Below are 21395 nucleotides of genomic sequence, written 5' to 3'. Positions count from 1 at the left end.
GGGAGAGAGACGAATGACAAAGTGTTTGCTATGGATTAGAATTAAATAAAACTCTGGTTATAACATTTAATTTTAATTAATAGTTTACTATTTTATATGATTTTCCCTTTAATTGAATTTATCACTTTAAGAAATTATTTTAAAATTTTATAAATTTGCATTATGCTTTCGAAAAGTATTAGCAGTGGAAAGTTTGTAGTAGCAAACCAAATGCTGTAGTGTTTATATAAAATTTAAAAATATTGTATTTTTCACGTAGAATCGAGTTAGAGCCTATTTGAATAGACTTATTTAAGCTGCTTTTAAGCTAAATTTGCTGAAATCTTTTTCTATGGTACTACAAATTTGTGCATTTACCGAATGATCTATAATATGTTCATGATAGAGTTACCTTTCCATTTTCTGTATAGAAAAGAAGTTGAACCTTTAAAATGAGGTCACTAGTTTTCTCAAATTTGTGGTTCTCTTTGCAAAACGTTTAATTATTACTAGTTTTAATAAAGTGTGGTCAATATGTTCTTTCGTGTCACAATTACTCTTTGTTTCAAGCTCAACAAATAGAATTAGCATGGGAGTAATATAACACTCAATGGCCAAGAGTCCACCTAAGCTTAAACGTGAATATTACATGTATATATATGCTTGATATAAGCAATAATCTGAGTGAATTACAAGAATCAGTTTCCTCCAGATAAAACTCTTTACAACAATGGAAATAATGTCATAGCAGATCAACCAGAAGTAGTCCGGAACTTCTGTGAATTACTACTTAGTATAAACTTTGTACATATGATCATGTTGATGTTATATTCTGCTTATGCAGAATATAATCATTGATTTTCTAGATTGATCAGACAAAAAAATATCTGAAATTCATTCAATGAAAGAATTTGAACACAAAAACTATCCTAATCCTAATTTCGGAAACAGTCTCTCCACCTCCACGAGGTAGTAAGGTCTACCCTCACTTGTGGGATTTCATTGGATATGTTGTTGTTGTCACAATAGTAATAGCACTAGAGAAGGAATGCACTGTGTAGTTCGGGCACAAGTTGAATACTATTGCTTTGTCCTCAGCAATTTTGTCTGAGGGTTCTGTCACCAATGAGTGTATCTCTATGTGAAGAGCACTTGAACTCAAAACACAGTTACTCCTACTTTGAGGCTAAAACTTGGCAAGGGAAAGTTCATCTAGTTCAATGTAATCCATCCCATATATTCTGGATCTTGCGGCACCAGTTATCTAGCTACATTCTATTACAGTTGACACCATTTGGAGGCAGCTTTCCTGAAAAAGAGGGAAACGACACCGGCCCCCACCCCTCTTGTAACTTATGCATGCTTTGCTGCACTTACTGAACCTACGGATTACCTAAACCAAAAGGCACTAGAAGGACTGAGGGCAAGCGAAATAATCACTCGTGCTACCAAGAAGGACATTGACAGCAGTGACAATACAACAATACAATCTACTACTGCTCTTCAAAAACCAAACAGCCTAAACCAAAAGGCACCAGACAGACTGAGGGCAAGCGAGATAATCATGTGTGCTACCAAGAAGGATATTGACAGCATTGACAATACAACAATTACAACTACTACTGCTCTTCAACAACCAAACAGTTGCCATTCTCAATAATGGATAAAGGAAGACTTTGCGACCAATGTAAAACTAGTCAATTCATGGTAGCTTTCACTATGATCCTTACCTGATTTCTCAATATCAGCCATGACATGACACATCAGTTATCCCTCATTGTAAATATCATCGTAAACATGACAAACTACTACTGCTCTTCAAAATCCAAACAGTTGGCGTTCTCAATAATGGATAAAGGACTTTGTGACCAATGTAAAACTAGTCAATTCATGATAGCTTTCACTAGGATCATAACCTGAATTCTCAATAACAGCTATGATATGACAAATCAATTATCCCTCCTTGTAAATATCATCGTAAACAAAGACCAGTCGGTAAGATACAAACATCCGATTCAACAACTCCAAGCTAATTCTTGGTATTTACATGGTTAAAAAAGAGTAAGCAGACACTAAAACATAACCAACAAAGGCATAACTAACATGACATTACCATCCAAGGAAACTACTAGAATATAGACTAATGGAAGCAAAGCTATCCAAACAAGCCATTACAACGATTAAAATTTAAACAATCCTGAAGAAGCAATAGGCTGCATTGGACAAGGATTCTGCAATGGCTTCAACAAAGGATCAGCAACATCAGCAGCCAAGCCAGTACTGTCAATAACATCATTTAAATACCTGAGCCTATCAGTCAATTCCATTGCTTGTGCCCTCAAGACATTATTCTGTGCCGCACAAATTGCATATCTATCTGTTGTCTCATCAATCTTAGACACAATATTCTTATTTGCACCCTGTAATCTGCTCACTTCCCCTGTCAAATCTTGCAGAAGCTTCTGCTTCTTCATCCTCGATCGCCTCGCAGATTCTCTGTTGGAAATCATCCTTTTCCTCTTCTTCTCATCCATTCCTGCATACCTTTGATCATCATCTGATGCAGATGAACTAGCACTCTGCCTTAAAGGTGACATTTTTTTTTCTCTCCAATATAAATCAACAGTACCCCAAATCTATGATTTCAAGAGTGCCAACACAAACAAAAAAAAAGTCTATTCTTCAACAATTTTTTCCTTTTTTCAAAAAAAAGTACTTTTTGGTGGGTATTTATTTCTATTCATGAAAAATCATAAAAATGGTAGAGAAACAGCACAGAGAAAGATTGACGAAAACAATCGCCTAAAAAAGTGATGGAAATGGCAGAGATCATAGATTGATTCGTAACTAAAGAAACCCCAAATTCATTGTCATTGAAAAAATCAAAATCAGCAACAACCCCAGAAAATAAATTACCCACCTTGAAAATTTCTCAAAATAAATAGTACAAAACAACAACTTCAGAAAAATGTGAAAATTTGAGATTATGGGGTTGTCGCAAAAAAGGCAATCTTTTTTGTGACAATGAACAAAGGTGGATTGATGAAAGAAGGGGGGAAAAAAAGAATGAAGAAGAAGGTGAAAAGACAAAAATGGTAGGTAGAGACGATTAAGGAAGAGATTAATATGGCGAAACCAGAAAGTTTATATTTATTTATTTATTTGGAGGCGGAGAAGAAGAAGAAGATTACGTTACTCAACCTTTGAAAGGTGTTTTTAGAGTGGTGTAGATAGTTTGAAGGCGAGAAGAATGTTCATCATGACAAATGTAATGCACACCTCTAAAAAAATTACAAAATATTCATTGGATACATTGTTTCGAATTTCGATGTTCGGGTCAGTTTTCGGGCACTTAAAACTTAATTTTATGGATATTAGTGATCTTTTTTCAGCAATAAATATATCAGATAACTCTATTGACTAAACTTTTCCATTTCAACGCAAGTATTATATACCTTTCGATCTTATCTATTTTATATGTTATTTTTTTATTTTATATTTATATTAAGAAAATATGTAATTTTATTCTTATATCTCATTTAATATTTTTTTAAGTCAAGTTTTTCAAGATTAACTAACTACTCATTTAAGGATAAAATAGGTAAAATATGATAATTAATACATAAATTTTATAGAATAATAAGTATTGTAGTCTAATTATTTATAGAAAAGAATTACATATAAAATGAGACGGATAGAGTATTGAAATTACAAAAAATTAAAACAATCAATATATGTAATTTGAACTTGACATCACAAAATTCAAAAATCTTACTTCCTATGTCCATTTTTAATTATTATGTTGCTTTTTTCAAAAATCAATTTAACCAATTTTTAAAGCAAAATTAGATTGCATTAATTCAATGTTTTAAACAAAAATAAATTAGATATTCAAAAACTATATGAAAAAAACACTAAGAAATTTAATTTTTTTGCATGTCAATATGTTGGAAAAATATACCGTAAAATGTAAATTAAAATTATTATCATTTGATTTTAAAAAAGAAAACAATAACAATAATTCATTAAGATAGTACTCCCTCTGTCTCATTTTATATGACAATATTTGATCCAACACATAGTCTAAAAAATAATAAAGACTTTGAAATATTTATCAAATTACCCTTCAAAAAAGTAATTCATTTTTCTTTCTTCTCATAAATGTATTAGAAAATTAAGTGGGATCAATAGGAATAAAAGAGAAATTATACATTTAAATACTTATCATATGAAAAAATATTACATTCTTTTTTAAATTGAAAAAAATTAGTGTCACATAAAATGAAACGAATGGAATACATATTTTATTAAACTTGCGTTCAGTCAAATCAATACAAGCAAATTAAACGAAATATTTTGTAAGTTGTTACCGAACTCATTACCAATCAAAATACTTTTTAAGTTCCAAAGCATATACTGAGAATCTGAAAAATATAATGAGACTTTGAAACATTGAATAAAGAGAAGGAAACATAAATTTGAAGAGTTGACAATTTTTCATTAATTTTGTTTAAAAGGAAATGAAGACTGCAATACTTAATCAAATAAAAAACATATTTATATCATATTCAAGATGTCTACCTTTTTTTCCAATTATTTCTAGGTGATTAAACTCATGAATAATGAGTTGATATAATTTGTTTTTTTAATAAAATGATAGTGGCAGTTGCAGTTATGGAACAATTGATTCCAATCTAATCTCAAAATCATTTCACTTAGAAATTCAAAATAATATCCAATCGAAGGATAATACTTTATAATAATTTAAATAACGTCAAAGTTGGTTGAATTGGATAAGTGTAGCAACGGATGAATGGCGCGAAAAGATAGAGTAGGATATGACTGAAATTTATTACTAATTTATTTGATGTTTGATTTGGACGTAATAATTCTTAATTGTTTAAGGCTCAGATTAGATGAATCTCGAGTTTATAATTATTTTCTGTTAATTTTAATTCATACTTAAATAGTTATACTAGTGTTTTAGCAATAATATTTATTCCACTAAATAAAAAGTGTTTTATTTTCATAATAATCTTTTTTAATGTGAATTTAAATTAAAAAAATAATATCAAAAATGAGAGAAAAAATGAAATATCAAATATCAAATAAATGAGTTTATGTTTGTATAAAGCGTGAGAAAATTTATAAATTGCGTTTATGTTTGTATAAAGCGTGAGAAAATTGTATATACACATGCAAAGTACATATATTTTCGTCCTATACACTTATAATTATACAATAAAAATACTCCCCTGTCCAGTTTCTTTTGTCTTTCTCTCTTTCTCGTTTTATACAATTTTGAATCTGTATCTAGTTTCTCTCTTTCTCGTTTTATATTACTCGATTCAATTGTATATTCCTTGTCAAGTCTCTTTTGTCTTTCTCTCTTTCTCATTTTATACAAATTCAAATTGTATATAATCTTTCTATACACTTATAATAATACAAATTTTATACACTTCGTTTTTATACAGTTCTCTGTCCAAGTGTCTTTCTCTTTTTTTTTATACACTTCGTTTTATACAATTTGCTTCAACTGTATATGTATAGCATATTATACAGTTTCTATGCTTAATATGGAGCGCAATTATGCAAACTTTGCTATAATTTAAAAATATAAATTTTTTATTTGTTATATGTGAAAGTTGCCCATTAATAAAATAGTTATATGATTTAGGTTGAATATTTCCTTTGATTGAAAAAGACAAATTTTGATGCGTGCATGGAACTACTAAAAAAGAAGAGCTGCCCATCTTTAGAAAAGGCTTCTAGAAACAATTTTTTCATATTACATACGTTGATCAAGAAACTGTAATCTAAATATAATGCGCCGTTTACTAAATTATTCATATTTAATATCTCTTTAAAATTGAACATTATCAAGTAGATAGAAAATAAATGTATAGCTGAAATTATTTTAAAACAAATTTCAGCTATACATTTATTTTCTATCTACTTAATAATTGCCGTTTACTATATACATTTATTTTAAAATAATTGCCGTTTACTAAATTATTCATATTTTTTAATAAGTGCTATTTTTATCTAAAACTTTTACAATGACAATTATTTTAAAACAAATGAAAACAATGATTGTTCGACTAATTTAAATTAAACAACAATTTTGCGAAGTTCTGTTGACTAATACTTCTCTCCGTCCACTATTAATTGTCATATTTTTCATTTTTAGAGTCAAACTTTAAAAATTTTGACTAATATTTTAGGATATATTTTTTCATCATGTTGATATGTAAAAAATTGCAATGTATAGCATTTTTTGTATAGTTCTTGAATATCTAAATTTTTTATTTAATAATTAAATTAATATAATCTAATTTAATATTTAAAATAAATCAAATTAACTTTAAAAAAGCGTAATACAACAAATAAAAATGAACAGAGAAAATACAATATATCTACGATCAAACGATGTGCATGGACCAAGTCAAAAGTGTATTAGTAGAAAAGGAAAAAATGAATTTTATTTATGAAGTATTCGATTTGTCTTAAATTTACTCTCCGTTTTTTTGGTCATTTCTTCCTATAGTTTCATTGACGATTGTCCAGATGACTCTTAATATTTGTTCCATTAAAATTATAGACAAACAATTTTTTTTAAATATAACTGAAAATTTTCAAATGTATTCTTAAAAAATTAAAAAAGGTCAAACTATACACTCTTACGTGGTTGAATCGTTTTTTTTACATTGAAAACGTTAATGGGAGAAGCATAATTTAGATGCAAGGTAGCGGTACAGACTCCTATGAACCAAAAAGTTACATATAAGATAAATCATAAAGGTAAAATTAAACATTTACCCCTATAATAAGAAATTAATATGGTTCTATATGTTTTTGTCAGTAGAATACTACTTGTGCCCTAATTGTGTTGTACTGAATATGTAGTGGTGTTCAGCACAGGGGGAGAGGGATTAGCGCGAAAGTGGGGTCCTCTCACTTTGTGCGCACTTCAATTTTAGAAGTCAGATTAGATTTTTAATTGACGCTCAACATAAGGGTTCCAAATCAGAGGTGAGGCAGATGTTATATTACACCCTTCCCACTAGGCAGGGCTCACGACCAAAGGATGCACGAGGTGAAGTTGCCACTATGACTAACAATTGGAAGGGTCGTTTTATAGGCATTTCTAGACCAATGTTAGTAGGAACGGTTAAATAGATGGATCTTATATCTAACTCAACCTCAAAAGTTAACTCAAGAGGTGAAGATTATTCAGGCCATATTAAAGACACCATCCATCCCTTTAAAGGGACGACATGTGGGACTCTTCACAAGAACTGATGATGTTTAGTCAGTATTTCTTTGTAATTTTTAATCAAATTACATCATGTATGATGTATTGGATACTTTCTTTTATAAAGTAATTGGAATTCTCATATACATTAGTACAGTACCAAACAGATTACCTGGAAAAAGTTGAGGATTTTTATTTCTATGAACAGATTTCATGTTACACTGAGCAGATAAGAGAAATTATATACTATTTGCAAAAAACAACTCCTAATCCTGCACTTTCTTTGAATAAATAACAAAGATTGCCTCCTCCAATATCCCCCCCCCCTCCCCCTACATCAGTCTAACAATTCTCTTCAAGACTGCTCTTTAATATATCTATCAGCGAAACCTCAGTGATAGTGATTTTCCCCAAACCCCGATCAGATCAAAACGTCTTACCAGGTATAATAGAGTAGATTGTTATGGGGTTCAACGCAAGAACTCGTAACCAGACGAGCATTCTCTCGCTAGGTCAGTCACCTTAAATCACATTGTGGAAGGTGGTCAACAAGACAAGGATCTGCCAGCAAACTTTGAACTCTGGAAACAACGGCCACAGATTTTTCTTTCATGAAATGCCTGAGCCACGCAAACTCATGATGTACCTGTCAGCGTAAAAATGTAATTTCAGGCATAGAGCCTAAAATATCCGAGCATACTTTAAATGTAACATCAAAGCAACAGCAACAAACTATGATTTTCCCATGGACAAGCTAGAATACAGTAAGAGACGATCAACCATGATATCAGAAAAGGGTTAAATCAGAACTTTTAGGTATTATAACTTCTTAATTAGTTTAGAACAAACTTCCTGAATTGAAAGGATAATAAATAGATGAAGACAAGCATCCTTCTATAAGAAATGGCAAGACATTACTAAACTGGGAAAAAACAAAGTCAAAAGTCGTATTCCAACTCCCACCGCCATAAACCCTGAAAATATATCGACTATTCTTGGATTAAAGACAATGAATGAGTAGGGAACACCAGCTGCTTCTAAATTAAATCATCTACAAACTGGAGATTCACTTAGTAAGATGAAGATAGTAACATGCTCCTATTAGGTCAATAGGCTTAATAGTTAATGTTTAGGTTATTATCCCCTTTTTTTGCATTTATAAGCAGTTGCTTCATTCTGTCATTTGTTGTATCCATACGTATAAGTCACAATCGACCATAGCACAATGTTGTTTTTGTATAATTTCCTTTTACGAAGATATTGTAGATGCTTTTATACATGTAGTCATATTTATATTGATGTAAAGAGTCCATTTCACCAAGCACACTTGTGTTACATTCTGGACTTAAAGGATAGTGATGATACATTTTGTGGAAGTATGAACGGAGGCAATTAAGCAAATGAACATACAAATTTGTTTAGAAGAGAAAATAGGTCCACCGTGGAATCTGATCCATCAGCTAAGTAGTGAATTACCAAATCATTTACTCCCTCTGTCCTAGTTAATGTGTCACCGCTTGACTAGGCGCAAAGTTTAAGAAAGAAAGGAAGACTTTCAAAATTTGTGGTCTAAAATAAACCTTAGATAGATAATTGTCTGGTTATAAATCATTTTATTAAGGGTATAAAGGGAACTTTGAAGTTAAGTTATTTCAAGGTATATAAAAGGTGACATTCTTTCTGGGACAAACTAAAAAGGAATGTGTGCCACATAAATTGGGACGGAGGGAGTAGTAGTATTTCATCTTTGAATTATTCTCATCCTTGGACAGTTAGGAGTAAGCGAAACTCTCAAGNCGGTATAAAGGGAACTTTGAAGTTAAGTTATTTCAAGGTATATAAAAGGTGACATTCTTTCTGGGACAAACTAAAAAGGAATGTGTGCCACATAAATTGGGACGGAGGGAGTAGTATTTCATCTTTGAATTATTCTCATCCTTGGACAGTTAGGAGTAAGCGAAACTCTCAAGTGTTCTAAAGATCAAGGAAACTCTATTCAGAAGATCAATATGAATTATTCACTTGTATTTCATTTTGAGTGTATACATTATTTTGTAACTGAAGCTGAATCAGTGATAGAACTCATAGAATCCATATAAGGATGGGAAGGGATATTCTGCTGGTACATTGTAAATATTTGACAGCACCACCTTGGTGTCATACTAACAATAATCTTATCTCACACGAGCACAGAGGATTGTAATACGAAAACTGAAAAACAAGAATTAAAGAAGGTGCCATACAATTTAACCTTCCATTCCACTTGAAACTGTGTCTGATCACAGAAGATCATCTTTCATGGGGAAGCAGAAAAGTCCTCTGCTGATTGCACCCATGAATAGGTATTAATATAATTATCAAACCCTTAATCTACACAAAGAAAAATTTATGAAAATCTGATTAACCTCCATCTACCTCATACATTTAACTACTGTAAACCAAAACCGAAAGCAAGAGAGGAGGATAAAAGCACATACCTGTCTTGCAACGAAATCATGAGCCACAAAGACACCCTCCAGAAAAACAAAGTACATGAAATAAAAATGACAGAATGAATCGATTAGACCACTCTCAAACTTCTCCACCATAATTAACAATTGACAGTATAATTATAGAGGTGTCCATCTATGTCAGGGACAAATCCCTTGTCTATCATTTCTTCTCTGATAATGTCATAGGTAATTCTATTGGGTACCAATCCTTTTTCCAACATCTCGTTCAAAAGAGCATTTGCTTCTTCCAGCTTATCTTTCTGACAGAAACCTTTAATCAACACGTTGTAAGTGACAACATTTGGTTGCTTTCCTTCCTTCTCCATTCTTTTCCTAATAGTAACAGCTGCCTTTGGGTTACCTTCTTGGCAATATCCAGCCATCAAAATGTTGTATGTCACGTGACTTGGGACCAACCTTTTCTCAGACATCTCATCCAGAAGTCTCACTGCCTTTCTTGATTCTCCTCTTTTGCACATTGCATCTATTCGAATATTGTAAGTTACTAGATCAGCCATCACACTCTTCTTCTCCATTTCCTCCAGTAGCTCTTTTGCAGCTCCAACATTTCCCTCTCGATAATAACCACCTAATAAGCAATTATATGTTGAAATGGTAGGACAAATCAGTTTGCTCAACATTAGTTCACGAAGAGCGACTGCTTCTTCCATTTTTCCAGCCTTACTATGAGCATCAATAACTGTGTTGAAAGTTAGTACATTTAGATCTAACCCTTGCTTCATAACATCATCAAACAACTCTTTAGCCTCTCTGAACATCTTCATTTTTGAAAACCCATTTATCATTACATTATATGTCCGAATATTAGGCTCCAACCCCAAACGTATCATTTCTGCACGTAAACCAAGAGCCTCATCAACTTTCCCATCACCAAATAACCCATCAATTAACGAATTGAATGTCACAATGTCCGGTCTCATCCCTTGATGCTGCATTTCTTTAAAAAGCTTCATAGCTGCCCCAACATTATCATCCTTACAAAACCCATCGATAAGAGTATTATAAGTTCTCTCATTTGGACTCACCCCCTGCTCCACCAATTCTCTCAAAAGTGCATCCGCTTTATACATCTTCCCGTCTCCACCCCTCTTGCAATACCCATCAATCAGTGTATTGTAAGTAACCTCATTAGGCATTATCCCTCTAACCTTCATATCTTCCATCACATCCCTAGCCTTATTCAACTTCCCCGCCTTACACAACCCGTTAATTACAATATTGAATGTGTACAAGTCAACCTCTATCCTCCTCCTAATCATCTCCTTATACACAAGCTCTCCTACTTCAAACTTCGCCTCTTTCACCACCCCTTTAAGCATTGGTTTACACGAAAATACAGATAACTTAAACCCATAATCCCCAGCTCTTCTAAAAGCCTCCAGAGCTAAATCAAGTTTACCATTATTAACATAAGATAATACCAACATGTCAACAATAATAGAATTAGCACACACATTATCACTACATGTCAACAGTGTATGAAAAACAGAAGAAACCGTATAAGTCTTCCCATTTTTAACAAAATCGTGCAATAAAGATCGAACCTTTGGGTATTTTTTATCATTAACTAACAATACAAGAACTTTGCATAAATGCTCAAGAGGGTGGTGATAAACCTGATAAAATTGAGACCACCTGAAGAAACCCAAGATGGAGGAAGAATCAAACCCAGAACCCAAAAGCTGTTCAAGAAACGAAGTTGGGTTAAAGGGTTTAATTAGTTCCTTCAGCTGAGACCAGTGCTGGTTTGAAATCAATTCTGAAACTTTAGATTTGAAAAGTGGGTCTGAAAACAAATTGGGTGTTGATGTTGAGGTTGGCTCTGAATTTACTGTGTGAAGGCAACGGAGGGGTAAACGTGAGTGGTGAAGACGCCGGAAATATGTTATCGACATGGATGCCGGCGATGGAACTATAAGAGAAGTCTTGATTAGGAAGAACCACGAACAGGAACTGGAGTCCGCAACTTAGAAACTTTTGGGGGTAATTACACAAGTGTAGTACGTAGTTTTAATTACTACAGATGCATCCCTAACATTTTATATTTTTCTATTTGATGGTGTTCGATATTTATATTGTTTAAATTCTTGCTGTGTAGGGCATTATTCAAGAAAATCAGTCTCACTAAGATATTTTTATATTTAGGATTTAATTTGAAATTTCAAATTAAAAAAAAACAATCACATTCAATATACCACGTTCATGGTGGTTCTCTTAACACTAATAATAGTCAACTTATTAACTTAAGTTTGGCTAATGTTTTCATAAATTTTATGTAAACGAATCAGGAGTGCTAAAGAAATCTACCTAGAATAACAATAATTTTCATATTGATGTCATAGGAGTAATTTTCATATTGAAGTCATACTATATAAATATTATTTGCATTTTTTTTAATGAATAAGAGATTTAATTAGCAAATAATAACATTGTATAAAATTGTCTTGTAAATATTTATATTAGTAATTTAAATTTAAAATTATATTTTTTAAGAAAAAGTAGATTACCAACACAATAACATTATATAATATTGTCTTGTAAATATTTATATTAGTAATTTAAATTTTAAAATTATATTTTTTTAAAAAAAGTAGATTGCCAACACAATAACATTATATAATATTGTCTTGTAAATATTTATATTAGTAATTTAAATTTAAAATTATATTTTTATAAAAAAGTAGATTGCCAACACGATCAAAGCTATTTTAAGCCCATCAAAATGATATTTTTTAGGGTAAATTGTATATAATAACAAATTAATAAATTAAATTAAATATTATAATCATACTTTAATTTAATTGTACCCTGTAGTAAACTGTTTGTCAGTCACCTCTCTCCTTCAAATTCTCGCTCGCTACTCTCCCTCTCTTTTATACAAATATAAGTTTATAAAATGTGTTTATGTTTGTATAAAGCGAGAAAAAATTGTATATATACATATATTTTTGTTCCTCTCTCTCCCCTCTCTTAGATCTTGCTCGCCACTTTCCCAGATTTCGCTCTTCACCCTCGCCTTTATCGTTTATACAAACATAAACGAAATGTATAAATTGCATTTCTGTTTGTATAAAGTAAAAAAAATTTGTATATACACTTGCAAATACATATATATTAAGTCCTATACACTTATAATTATACGACACAAATATTCCCCTGCCCAATTTTCTTTTCGTCTCTCTCTTTCTCATTTTATATATGCACAAATTATACAATTGATTTCTTTGTATATGTATAGAGAATTATACATATTTATGTTTGTTATGGAGCGCAATTATGCAAACTTTGCTATAGCATACAAATATGAATTTTGTATTCGCTATGTGTTAAAGTTGCTTAACTTTTTATCACTTTACACGATCAAAGTGGATTTTAAAATAATATGTAACCTTAAGCATTTTATTTAGTGTAACTTATATAAATATCATTGTGTAAAATCTAAATCACCTTTAAAATAGAGAATAAAGAAATTAAACTCGTGGATATATAAGTAATTTATCTATAAGTTAGTCAAAATGAAAACTACTGTTTTGAGCCCAACAAAAATACAGCATGCCCATTTGACACTATCCATCATAGGGGTACTTATTCAGCCCATTTCATATTAACTTTGAGCCCAAAATGTACTTAAAAAATCCAAATCCAGAAGACCAACAATGGCATCATTTGCACTTCTGTTTTTTTTTTTGGCGAATTTTTTAGTTTTACCTATAATATAAATAATCTTTTCACGGGTTATAAATTTATATTTTCACATCATCATTGCAATAACTTATAATTGATAAATAAATAAATCGCAATATGTATATAATTATAATTGCTGTTAATTGTTATGTATGGAATGATAATAAGAAAAGGAATTATTTTTTTTACACTCTAGTTATTAAACAATATACGATATAAATATTATGCCGTGAATAATGTATAGGAGTAAAGATCATAATATATGGGTAGCGATGTTAAAAAGAATATATAAATTTGTACAACTATATTTTTTATATAACTAATTTATAGTATTAAAAATATTCCCAACTCCAAGCTTCTTCTAATCTTTGCTATTTTTCAACTAACAAAAAGCAAATCTCTTCATGTTGAAATTGGAGAAAAGATTAAGAAGTCTCTATCACAATCATTACTTTTGACATTTTCCTATTATCAACATACAAATAATGAGCTTTCACAATCATCATCTTTCAATTCTTGAAATTCACATAATCATTTACCACAACAAAAATAAGGAAAATAAAGAAAAGAAAGAGGACTTGGAGCTAGCACACAATTGTATGACGTGCGAGTTAATTACGTCAGTATGAACTTGTTCACATTATTAATTTTAAATTTAAATAAATAAAAGAGATTATCGCTAATTAATTAAAATTAATATTTCTATCTCATAAATATAAGAACTAGACTGAATAAATTGACTTTACGATCTTTTCAAAATCTCACTTATACAATTACATTGAATTTGTTATCGTAGTACACAATTGTATGTGTGCTGCTAGTGGTGCTATTTTTCCTAGTTGCTTCCTCTATTCATGACCACCAAACTAATGTCATCATTGCTCTTTTATATAGTTGGGAAAAGTTGAAGCGCAAATGAAGAAAGTTGGGATTTCATCTTTCCTTCACATTGTGCTTTCTCATTCTCTTTCAATCATTTTCTTAGACGAAAAAAATGAATGATTTGAAGAGTCTTCTTTATAAAGATGGTCATAGTCGACATAGAATTTAGTTTGATGACCCACTATATTATAATACTCCGCCTCAATTTATATAACGTAATTTGACCAGTCATAAAATTTTAAAAATACAAAAAAAAATTATTGAATTTTAAAATTACTTCAAACAAGTAAAGCTAATAATAATATATTAATAATCAAATAAGAATTTATTATTCTAATGAAATAGATCGAAAAAAAATATGTCATATAAATTGATACAGGCGGTATTATAACATTTGCTCAGGTTCTCTTTGTTATTTTCCCCATTTGGAGAATGATGGATGGTAGTCGGCTATATTCAAATGGAGAGGAAAATATAAGGTCGGTTAAGTGGGTAGGCCTGACTAGTCAGTGCAGGAAACCTCAACATGTGAGCTATTTCATTATTTTTTATACGGAAAAGGGTTTATATATTCTTCGACTTTGTTATTTAAAGCTAATATACTTTTCGTTATGACATATATATTTTTATTGTTATATAAACGGCTTATATGTATCTCTGCTGTTATAAAATGACTCATATATATCTTTTATTTAACGGAGGTTAAAAATATAATTTTAAATTTATATTTATTTCTTTTAATTTTTTAAAAAAAATTATTTAGGGATATATATGATTCTTTTATTAAAGTTTAAGGTGTATTTTAATTTTTTTTCATACATAAATTATTTTTTAATTTTTTTAATTATAATTATTTGAGTTTCTTATTTTTATTTTATTTTTTTCTTTCATTCCTCAGTTTAAAGAAAAAAAATTTAATCTATTTTTTTTGTCTATATTGTAATTTGATTTTTGTATTCGAAGAAAAAAATTTGGTCCATCTACAATAAATTTTACAAGAATATTAGTGAAATATAAATAAATTTGATTATCAAAATAATAATTCTAAATTAGTCATTGAAAACAAAAAAAAAAGTAAAAAAAAAATGCTTGACGAGGATTAAATTTACTCATATGGGATTATATTTTTAGAAAAAAATAACAAAAAATTAGATTAATTTTTTTTTTCATTTCCTTTAGACGAAAAGGGTATATGTGAGTCATTTGTTTATAAGTAGGGATATATATGAGTTACTTTCATAACAAGGGGTATATCAATTCTAATGACAAAGTTGAAAGGTATATCAGACCTGTTTTTCCTTTTTTATATGATAATTTTATAATATAATATAATCAACTAAAATTAAAATTAAAATTAAAATCAAATTCTTGAAAAATGTTGCAGGAATTAGTAATTTAAGTTTTGTTGGATGACTAATTTAAAATTGAGTAGGAAACTTAGTTTACTTTAACTCATGTCTAGATAAGATTTTGAGTTAATTTTTATGTTTCTTGTTAAAGTATGTTTCGCGCAAATATAAATATTTGTATATTTTTCTATATATGACATTGTAGATTTGTTGTATTCTTCAGAATATGATTCAATATCTTCCTAAACGGAAAATCTTAATTAGATTGATGAAAAATTAAAAAATTAATGATGCCTTCTAGAAGCTTAAAAAAATAATTATTGAAAATATAAAATTTGTGTATCATATCTTTCTATACTAGTTGATCTATATTCTATCGAAAATCAAAGATTTTTCTTTGGAATGGTTGATTTTGCTTTTGGTTTTTTCTTGCACCTTATTTTATTTAATGAACAGAAATTTATATCGATTATTGATATAAGATAAATCATCATTAGCGAATGTGATACAGTAGATGAAGTTATTCTTTTTTTAATTAGAAATTTTAAATTTATACCTGAGTATGAAATAATAGCTTTAATAGGGATACTCAAATATGACTGTATGAATACAAATATAAAATATTAAACTTTAATATTAATATCGAACATCGAGCAGAGATGTAAGAGAAGTCATTGTCACGATCAGAAGCTAATCTCGATGGTGGAAAGTTGTAAAAGTATCTATAAAGGAAAAAAAGCATGCTTCTTAGCTAGCCACATGCATATATACACTTGAAACAGTTAGGAGTATGACATAAATTCTCTTATCCTATCCTCTCAATCACATTCTAATCATATATAGTATAGTTTAAGATAATAATAGTTTAATAGTATACTATTATATTGTGGAATGTGGACCCATTTAGATTTTTCATGCCTACTTCATCTCCTTAAAATCAAGAAAGATTTAGAATAAAGTTGCTTCCACACGTGAATTCTTAATAATTTATACATTCTTTAATTTTTGGACTAACCCCACCTTAGATTAAGAATATATACACTGTATAAGTGACACAATCGTGTGCAGATAACTTTGGATCAAAAACGTTTCTACATTGAGTCGTTATATAAAACATAACTAGAAGTACATAATATATACAAAGTAACTTAATTTGAATAAATTTTCTCAACTATATACACAAATAAGAAACCAATAAGTAATTAAAAGAAAAGGAACTTAAGGTGTTTATTTTTTAGAACATAAGCACTTCGATATCTTCTTACATTATTTTTTAAAAATACATGTGCGCTTGGTAATATATTTCAAAAGCCAACTAATTAGAGTAACGTGGATTAGTGCACATTTATAAGTATACCTATTACGAGAAAATTATTTATTTTAAATTTTCAAAGTTAAAATTTTTAATAAGATAATCTCAATCATTTCACTATGACAGATGGAGTTGTCAAGCTTCGCGGAGTTTCCAAAATCACGACTTTATTAATTGGGCTGCTTAAATATGGGTCATAGCTAACAATATTATATATATAGGAATAATATATGGATATGATTACGATGATGATGACAAGAAAAAAAAAAAGAGTAGAAAGTTATAAGATATGGAATTTGAGGTTTGAAACGTGAGTATGAATGACTAGACGTCCAACTAGAGAAATGACCACTTGATTAAGTGATTATATTATTTCAAAATTCGAAAATGAGTCAGATTGATATTATGGATAATCTTTTTTTTCCCATTTGCCTAGAGTCTTATTAGATACAAATACAATGCATGCATTCAAAGAAAGTAAAGCCCACCAAAGATCTTGAGCGTGGTTCTTTATAATATAATTATTCATAATTGCATATACTATTTTATTATAATGACGCGAACTTAGTTTAAAGCTAACACATCAAACTGATTAATCATAGTTTGGACATATTTTGGCTTACCTCAGAAAGTCAATTTGCCAAGGAGCTTATATTTGACCTAAGATTTAAATTTATTTTTGAGATGATATATCTAATAGTACTAATTTCAATAATTTTAATAATATTTTGATTAAATCAACGAGAAAAAATTATTAAATTCAACGCAAGAAAAATAGAAATTTTTTCAGTATTTCAGCGAGTTTGATTTTCACCATGTGTTTTCTTAGAGAGCTGATTCAGTAGGAAATATGGTGGAAAATCGTGTTTAATAACACAAATTTCAAATTGATCAACGGTAGTAAAAATCTTTGTTTGTAATTAGTAATATTTTTTCACCCTTAAACCCCATGTAATGGCATCTTATTATAACATGTTATCACCAACATTCTTTATTAGAGAATAATCTCGAGTTTGACCCCTAAATATTGAAAAAAAATCACGATTGGGAGTTTTTTCCTTTTTATCATAATCCTCCTAATAAGTAATACCATTTGTCTATGTGTTTTTTCAAGCTAGTAATATGAATATTTCGTTCAAATATTTCTTTATTATAGACAAACTTCGAATCAAAATTATAACAATAAACAAATAAATAAATCAACTTTTTAATGAAAGATACAAGACGAAGGGCAAAACTAAACCTTTACCCAAATTCACAAAATACAGGAACACCTTCCTTATTATAGGGTACACATATTGTTATTATGTCTCTTTAAACATAACAAAGCCAAGATAAAACAAAAAATAAATAAATAAAGCTCATTTCGAAGCCAAATGACCATATCCATTGAATTGAAGAAATTCTTTTTGGTGAATATAATATGAGTATTTTTGCCAATGTCACTTTTCCACCAACAAAAAAATAGAATGTCATACATCACTTTCACTTAAGTTTTGATAAGATAAATGTCATATAGAATTGGGTAGGGAAGTATCATAAAAGTAATGATTGGTCTTTTAGTCACATTTGCATATGAATTCACAGTAGGCCTCTATTTTAAGCCATATAAAAGTGCATATCATATTTTATTTTTTTTAGCATTGGCGTCTCAACTAAAATTACGCATGCATTTCCACATTTATGGGCCCAATTCTTTTCGAAGTTTCAACGTTATCTACTCAAGTAAGATTTCGCAGTCAATTTCTTTTATGTTATAGAATCACAAGAATATAGTTCCACGTGCTAACATTCAATACATTCGTTTCAATTTATTTATATTATTTTTAAAAAAAAATATAAGATATCTTTTGATTTTGTCACTTAAAAGTGATTCACCCTCATTATAAAAAAGAGATTTATATATTATTCTGTCGTTATATATATAAATGCTCATTATTATTATAAAGTAGCTTATATATGTATAAATTGTTATTGTTACAAAAGTGATAAAATTAATTTTCTTGATTTTAAAAAAGTTATTTTTTTAAAAAAATCTTTTTCACACAAATGATTATTTTTTTTGCTTTTTGAATTATTATTATTTGAGTTTCTTAGTATTTTTCGATTTTCTTTCACTCTTTTGTGTAGAAATTAGATAAATAAAAAGAAATAAGTGTGAAAGAAAGAATTTTTTTGTTGTACTTTAGTTTTTATGTCTATAAAAATGTTTGGACATATATAATAAATTTTAATAGAAAAAAAGAAAAAAATAAATAACTTTACTATTAAAATACTAATTCGAAGTCATTGAAATTAAAAAAAGAAGTCTTTAAAAAATGCCTAAGAAGAATAATTTATACCCCTTCATGCATTGATTTTTTATTTATAAAACGATGATAATAAATAATAATGATAATAATAAATTTAAAATTAATTTGTTCACTCTCTATTAGAGGAAAAGTTTATATGTGAGTCACATGTATAACAAAAATCACTTTTATGAATAGTATATCATATACCAACTCTAAATGACCAAATTGAGGAATATATCACATCCTTTTTTATATTTCTTAATTAAAATTTTTTTAGATAATATATTTAAAATCACAAATTTAATTTATTTTAATGCATTTTATACACTTTCTTTAAGATCATAAAAAGTAGATGGATTTACCTAATAATGAGTAGTAGATTTAAAATCCAAATAATCATGAAATTATTTATCTCAAAGTTTTACAAGGACTATGAAAGCAATAAATAATTAAATATAGTCAGCTCAGAAAACTTTTTTTCAACTCCATGTGTGAAAAGGACTCAAAATCATTAATCATTTTAACCCATCATCTCATTATTACTATTTTACTTTTTATTTTCTGGGTAAAAAAAAATTATAAATGTCAAATTTTATTTTTGTCATTTGTAGTTTGGTCATAAAGTTAAACTTGGATTCTTCTGGATTATAGTTTACTTTTCTAGATTTAGGAAATTAGCAATTAAAACGACGTGACAGTAATAAAGTTCACTTGATCCTTCCTTCCACTATCAAATTGGTGGTGATGTGTAATTTTTTAAAAAAAATAATTATAATAGACGTACTTGTATTCTTAAAATAACTATCGTTTTGAATTTAACAATTATTAAAATAAATATGCCAATAAAAGTATTAAGAAAAAATTAATCGGACCTCCCATCTCAACGTAACTATTGACTATACAGCGTGTAACAATATGTTATTGATTGATTGTTATGTGTTTGTTAACTCAGAGTAATAAATTTCGACAGTAGCATTTTATACTATTTTACGAAGTTTGAAAGAATTTTAAATTTTTTTTTATGAAAAACAATGTTTTAAAGGCCGGGTATGAGGCAGAAAGTATCACTTAGTACGGAGTAAGACGTAAGCTTCGAGGCATGAGGTATAAGTTTCGAAGATTTTAATTTTAAAAATAATAATATTGTAAAACATTATTATACTAACACAGTTTTTTATAAAAAATACACTAATAGTTAAACAAAATTAGAAGCATGATTTAAAAAAATTACAAGACCAGTGTTTTAGTTTTTTGTGATCTGTTAATGCAAAACCTGATATAACAGTTTTGTAATCAACTAAAAAAAGATATGCACGGTACATCTTAAATATTAAAAACAAATCTTAATACCACCTCTTCCTCAAAATATCTATTTCAAAATCAAGGGTATTTTTAGTATTTCAATTAATTAATTAGTCGTTTTTAGACCACTTTATTATTGTTGATTAGTTATTTATATGCACATAATATCAACGACATAATCTTAGATACGAGTGTTATAACCTGTATTAAGGTTAGTCAAAAATACAGAAACAGAAAGAAGATGAAATAGACAGAAAAAAATTTTTAATCCGAGTCCACAGAAATTACTGTGTCTCCTTAAGAAATTTAATCCCCTCATTGTATTCGAGGTTACAGATTAATGTCTCCCAAAATAAAACGGATTAACCGGTTAAAGAAGTAGCGGTACCTCAAACTTCAATAAATTCAACGAACGTAAGAACAGTAACAAGCCACACACAGACTCAGTCAATCGACAATTTTATTTTATGAGAGAAAATGTATGCAGAGAAGAAAATTTTCAGTGTTTGAAAACGAAAATGACTTCTTTTTTATAGCCATTTTAAGCAAGAAACATGTCTGTTCAGACACATATGTTCAGACCCGTTTTTTCCAGAAGGTTGTGTCTTTTGGGAAAAATAACAACTTCTCGAAAAGATGTGTCTGCTGAAAAAAATAATAACTTTTCGGAAATCAGATCGTTATTACCGTGCACGTGAATTTCAAATACATTCCGTTGGGCCAAAATTAATTATGTTATTTAACTAACATTCTGAATTAATTTATAAGAGAAAAGAAATTGATTAACAAGATTTATTCGATCAACAAAATTGATTAAATAAA

General features: G+C 29.1%; 2 protein-coding genes across 4 annotated transcripts; both read right to left on the bottom strand.

The window, feature by feature from the left end:
- Positions 1-1921: 1921 nt before the first annotated feature.
- On the bottom strand, positions 1922-3301 carry LOC107015237 (bZIP transcription factor 53-like). The gene has a single exon (XM_015215446.2). The coding sequence runs from the start codon at positions 2574-2576 to the stop codon at positions 2160-2162; it is 417 nt and encodes a 138-aa protein (XP_015070932.1). The 5' UTR covers positions 2577-3301; the 3' UTR covers positions 1922-2159.
- A 4039-nt stretch (positions 3302-7340) lies between these two features.
- LOC107008036 (pentatricopeptide repeat-containing protein At1g09820) lies at positions 7341-11768 on the bottom strand. Of its 3 annotated transcripts, none has more exons than XM_015206935.2 (3): positions 9715-11768; positions 9489-9607; positions 7341-7883 (listed from the first exon to the last, which is right to left on the bottom strand). In XM_015206935.2, exon 1 carries the CDS (start codon positions 11643-11645, stop codon positions 9828-9830), a length of 1818 nt encoding a protein of 605 aa, XP_015062421.1. In that variant the 5' UTR covers positions 11646-11768; the 3' UTR covers positions 7341-7883; positions 9489-9607; positions 9715-9827. The 3 variants fall into 3 exon arrangements, with proteins under 3 accessions (XP_015062421.1, XP_015062415.1, XP_015062430.1); XM_015206929.2 differs by having other exon boundaries at positions 7406-7883; positions 9481-9607; XM_015206944.2 differs by lacking the exon at positions 9489-9607 and having other exon boundaries at positions 7406-7883.
- Between the last annotated feature and the right edge of the window lie 9627 nt (positions 11769-21395).

Source organism: Solanum pennellii, chromosome 1 (assembly GCF_001406875.1).
Source record: "Solanum pennellii chromosome 1, SPENNV200".
Classification (NCBI taxonomy): Eukaryota; Viridiplantae; Streptophyta; class Magnoliopsida; order Solanales; family Solanaceae; genus Solanum; species Solanum pennellii.
This window is presented reverse-complemented; position numbering and strand designations above follow the sequence as displayed.

What these genes read in the sequence shown, in the direction of transcription:
- LOC107015237 (XM_015215446.2), bottom strand. Translation starts at nt 2,576, where the DNA reads ATGTCACCTTTAAGGCAGAGTGCTAGTTCATCTGCATCAGATGATGAT.
- LOC107008036 (XM_015206935.2), bottom strand. Translation starts at nt 11,645, where the DNA reads ATGTCGATAACATATTTCCGGCGTCTTCACCACTCACGTTTACCCCTC.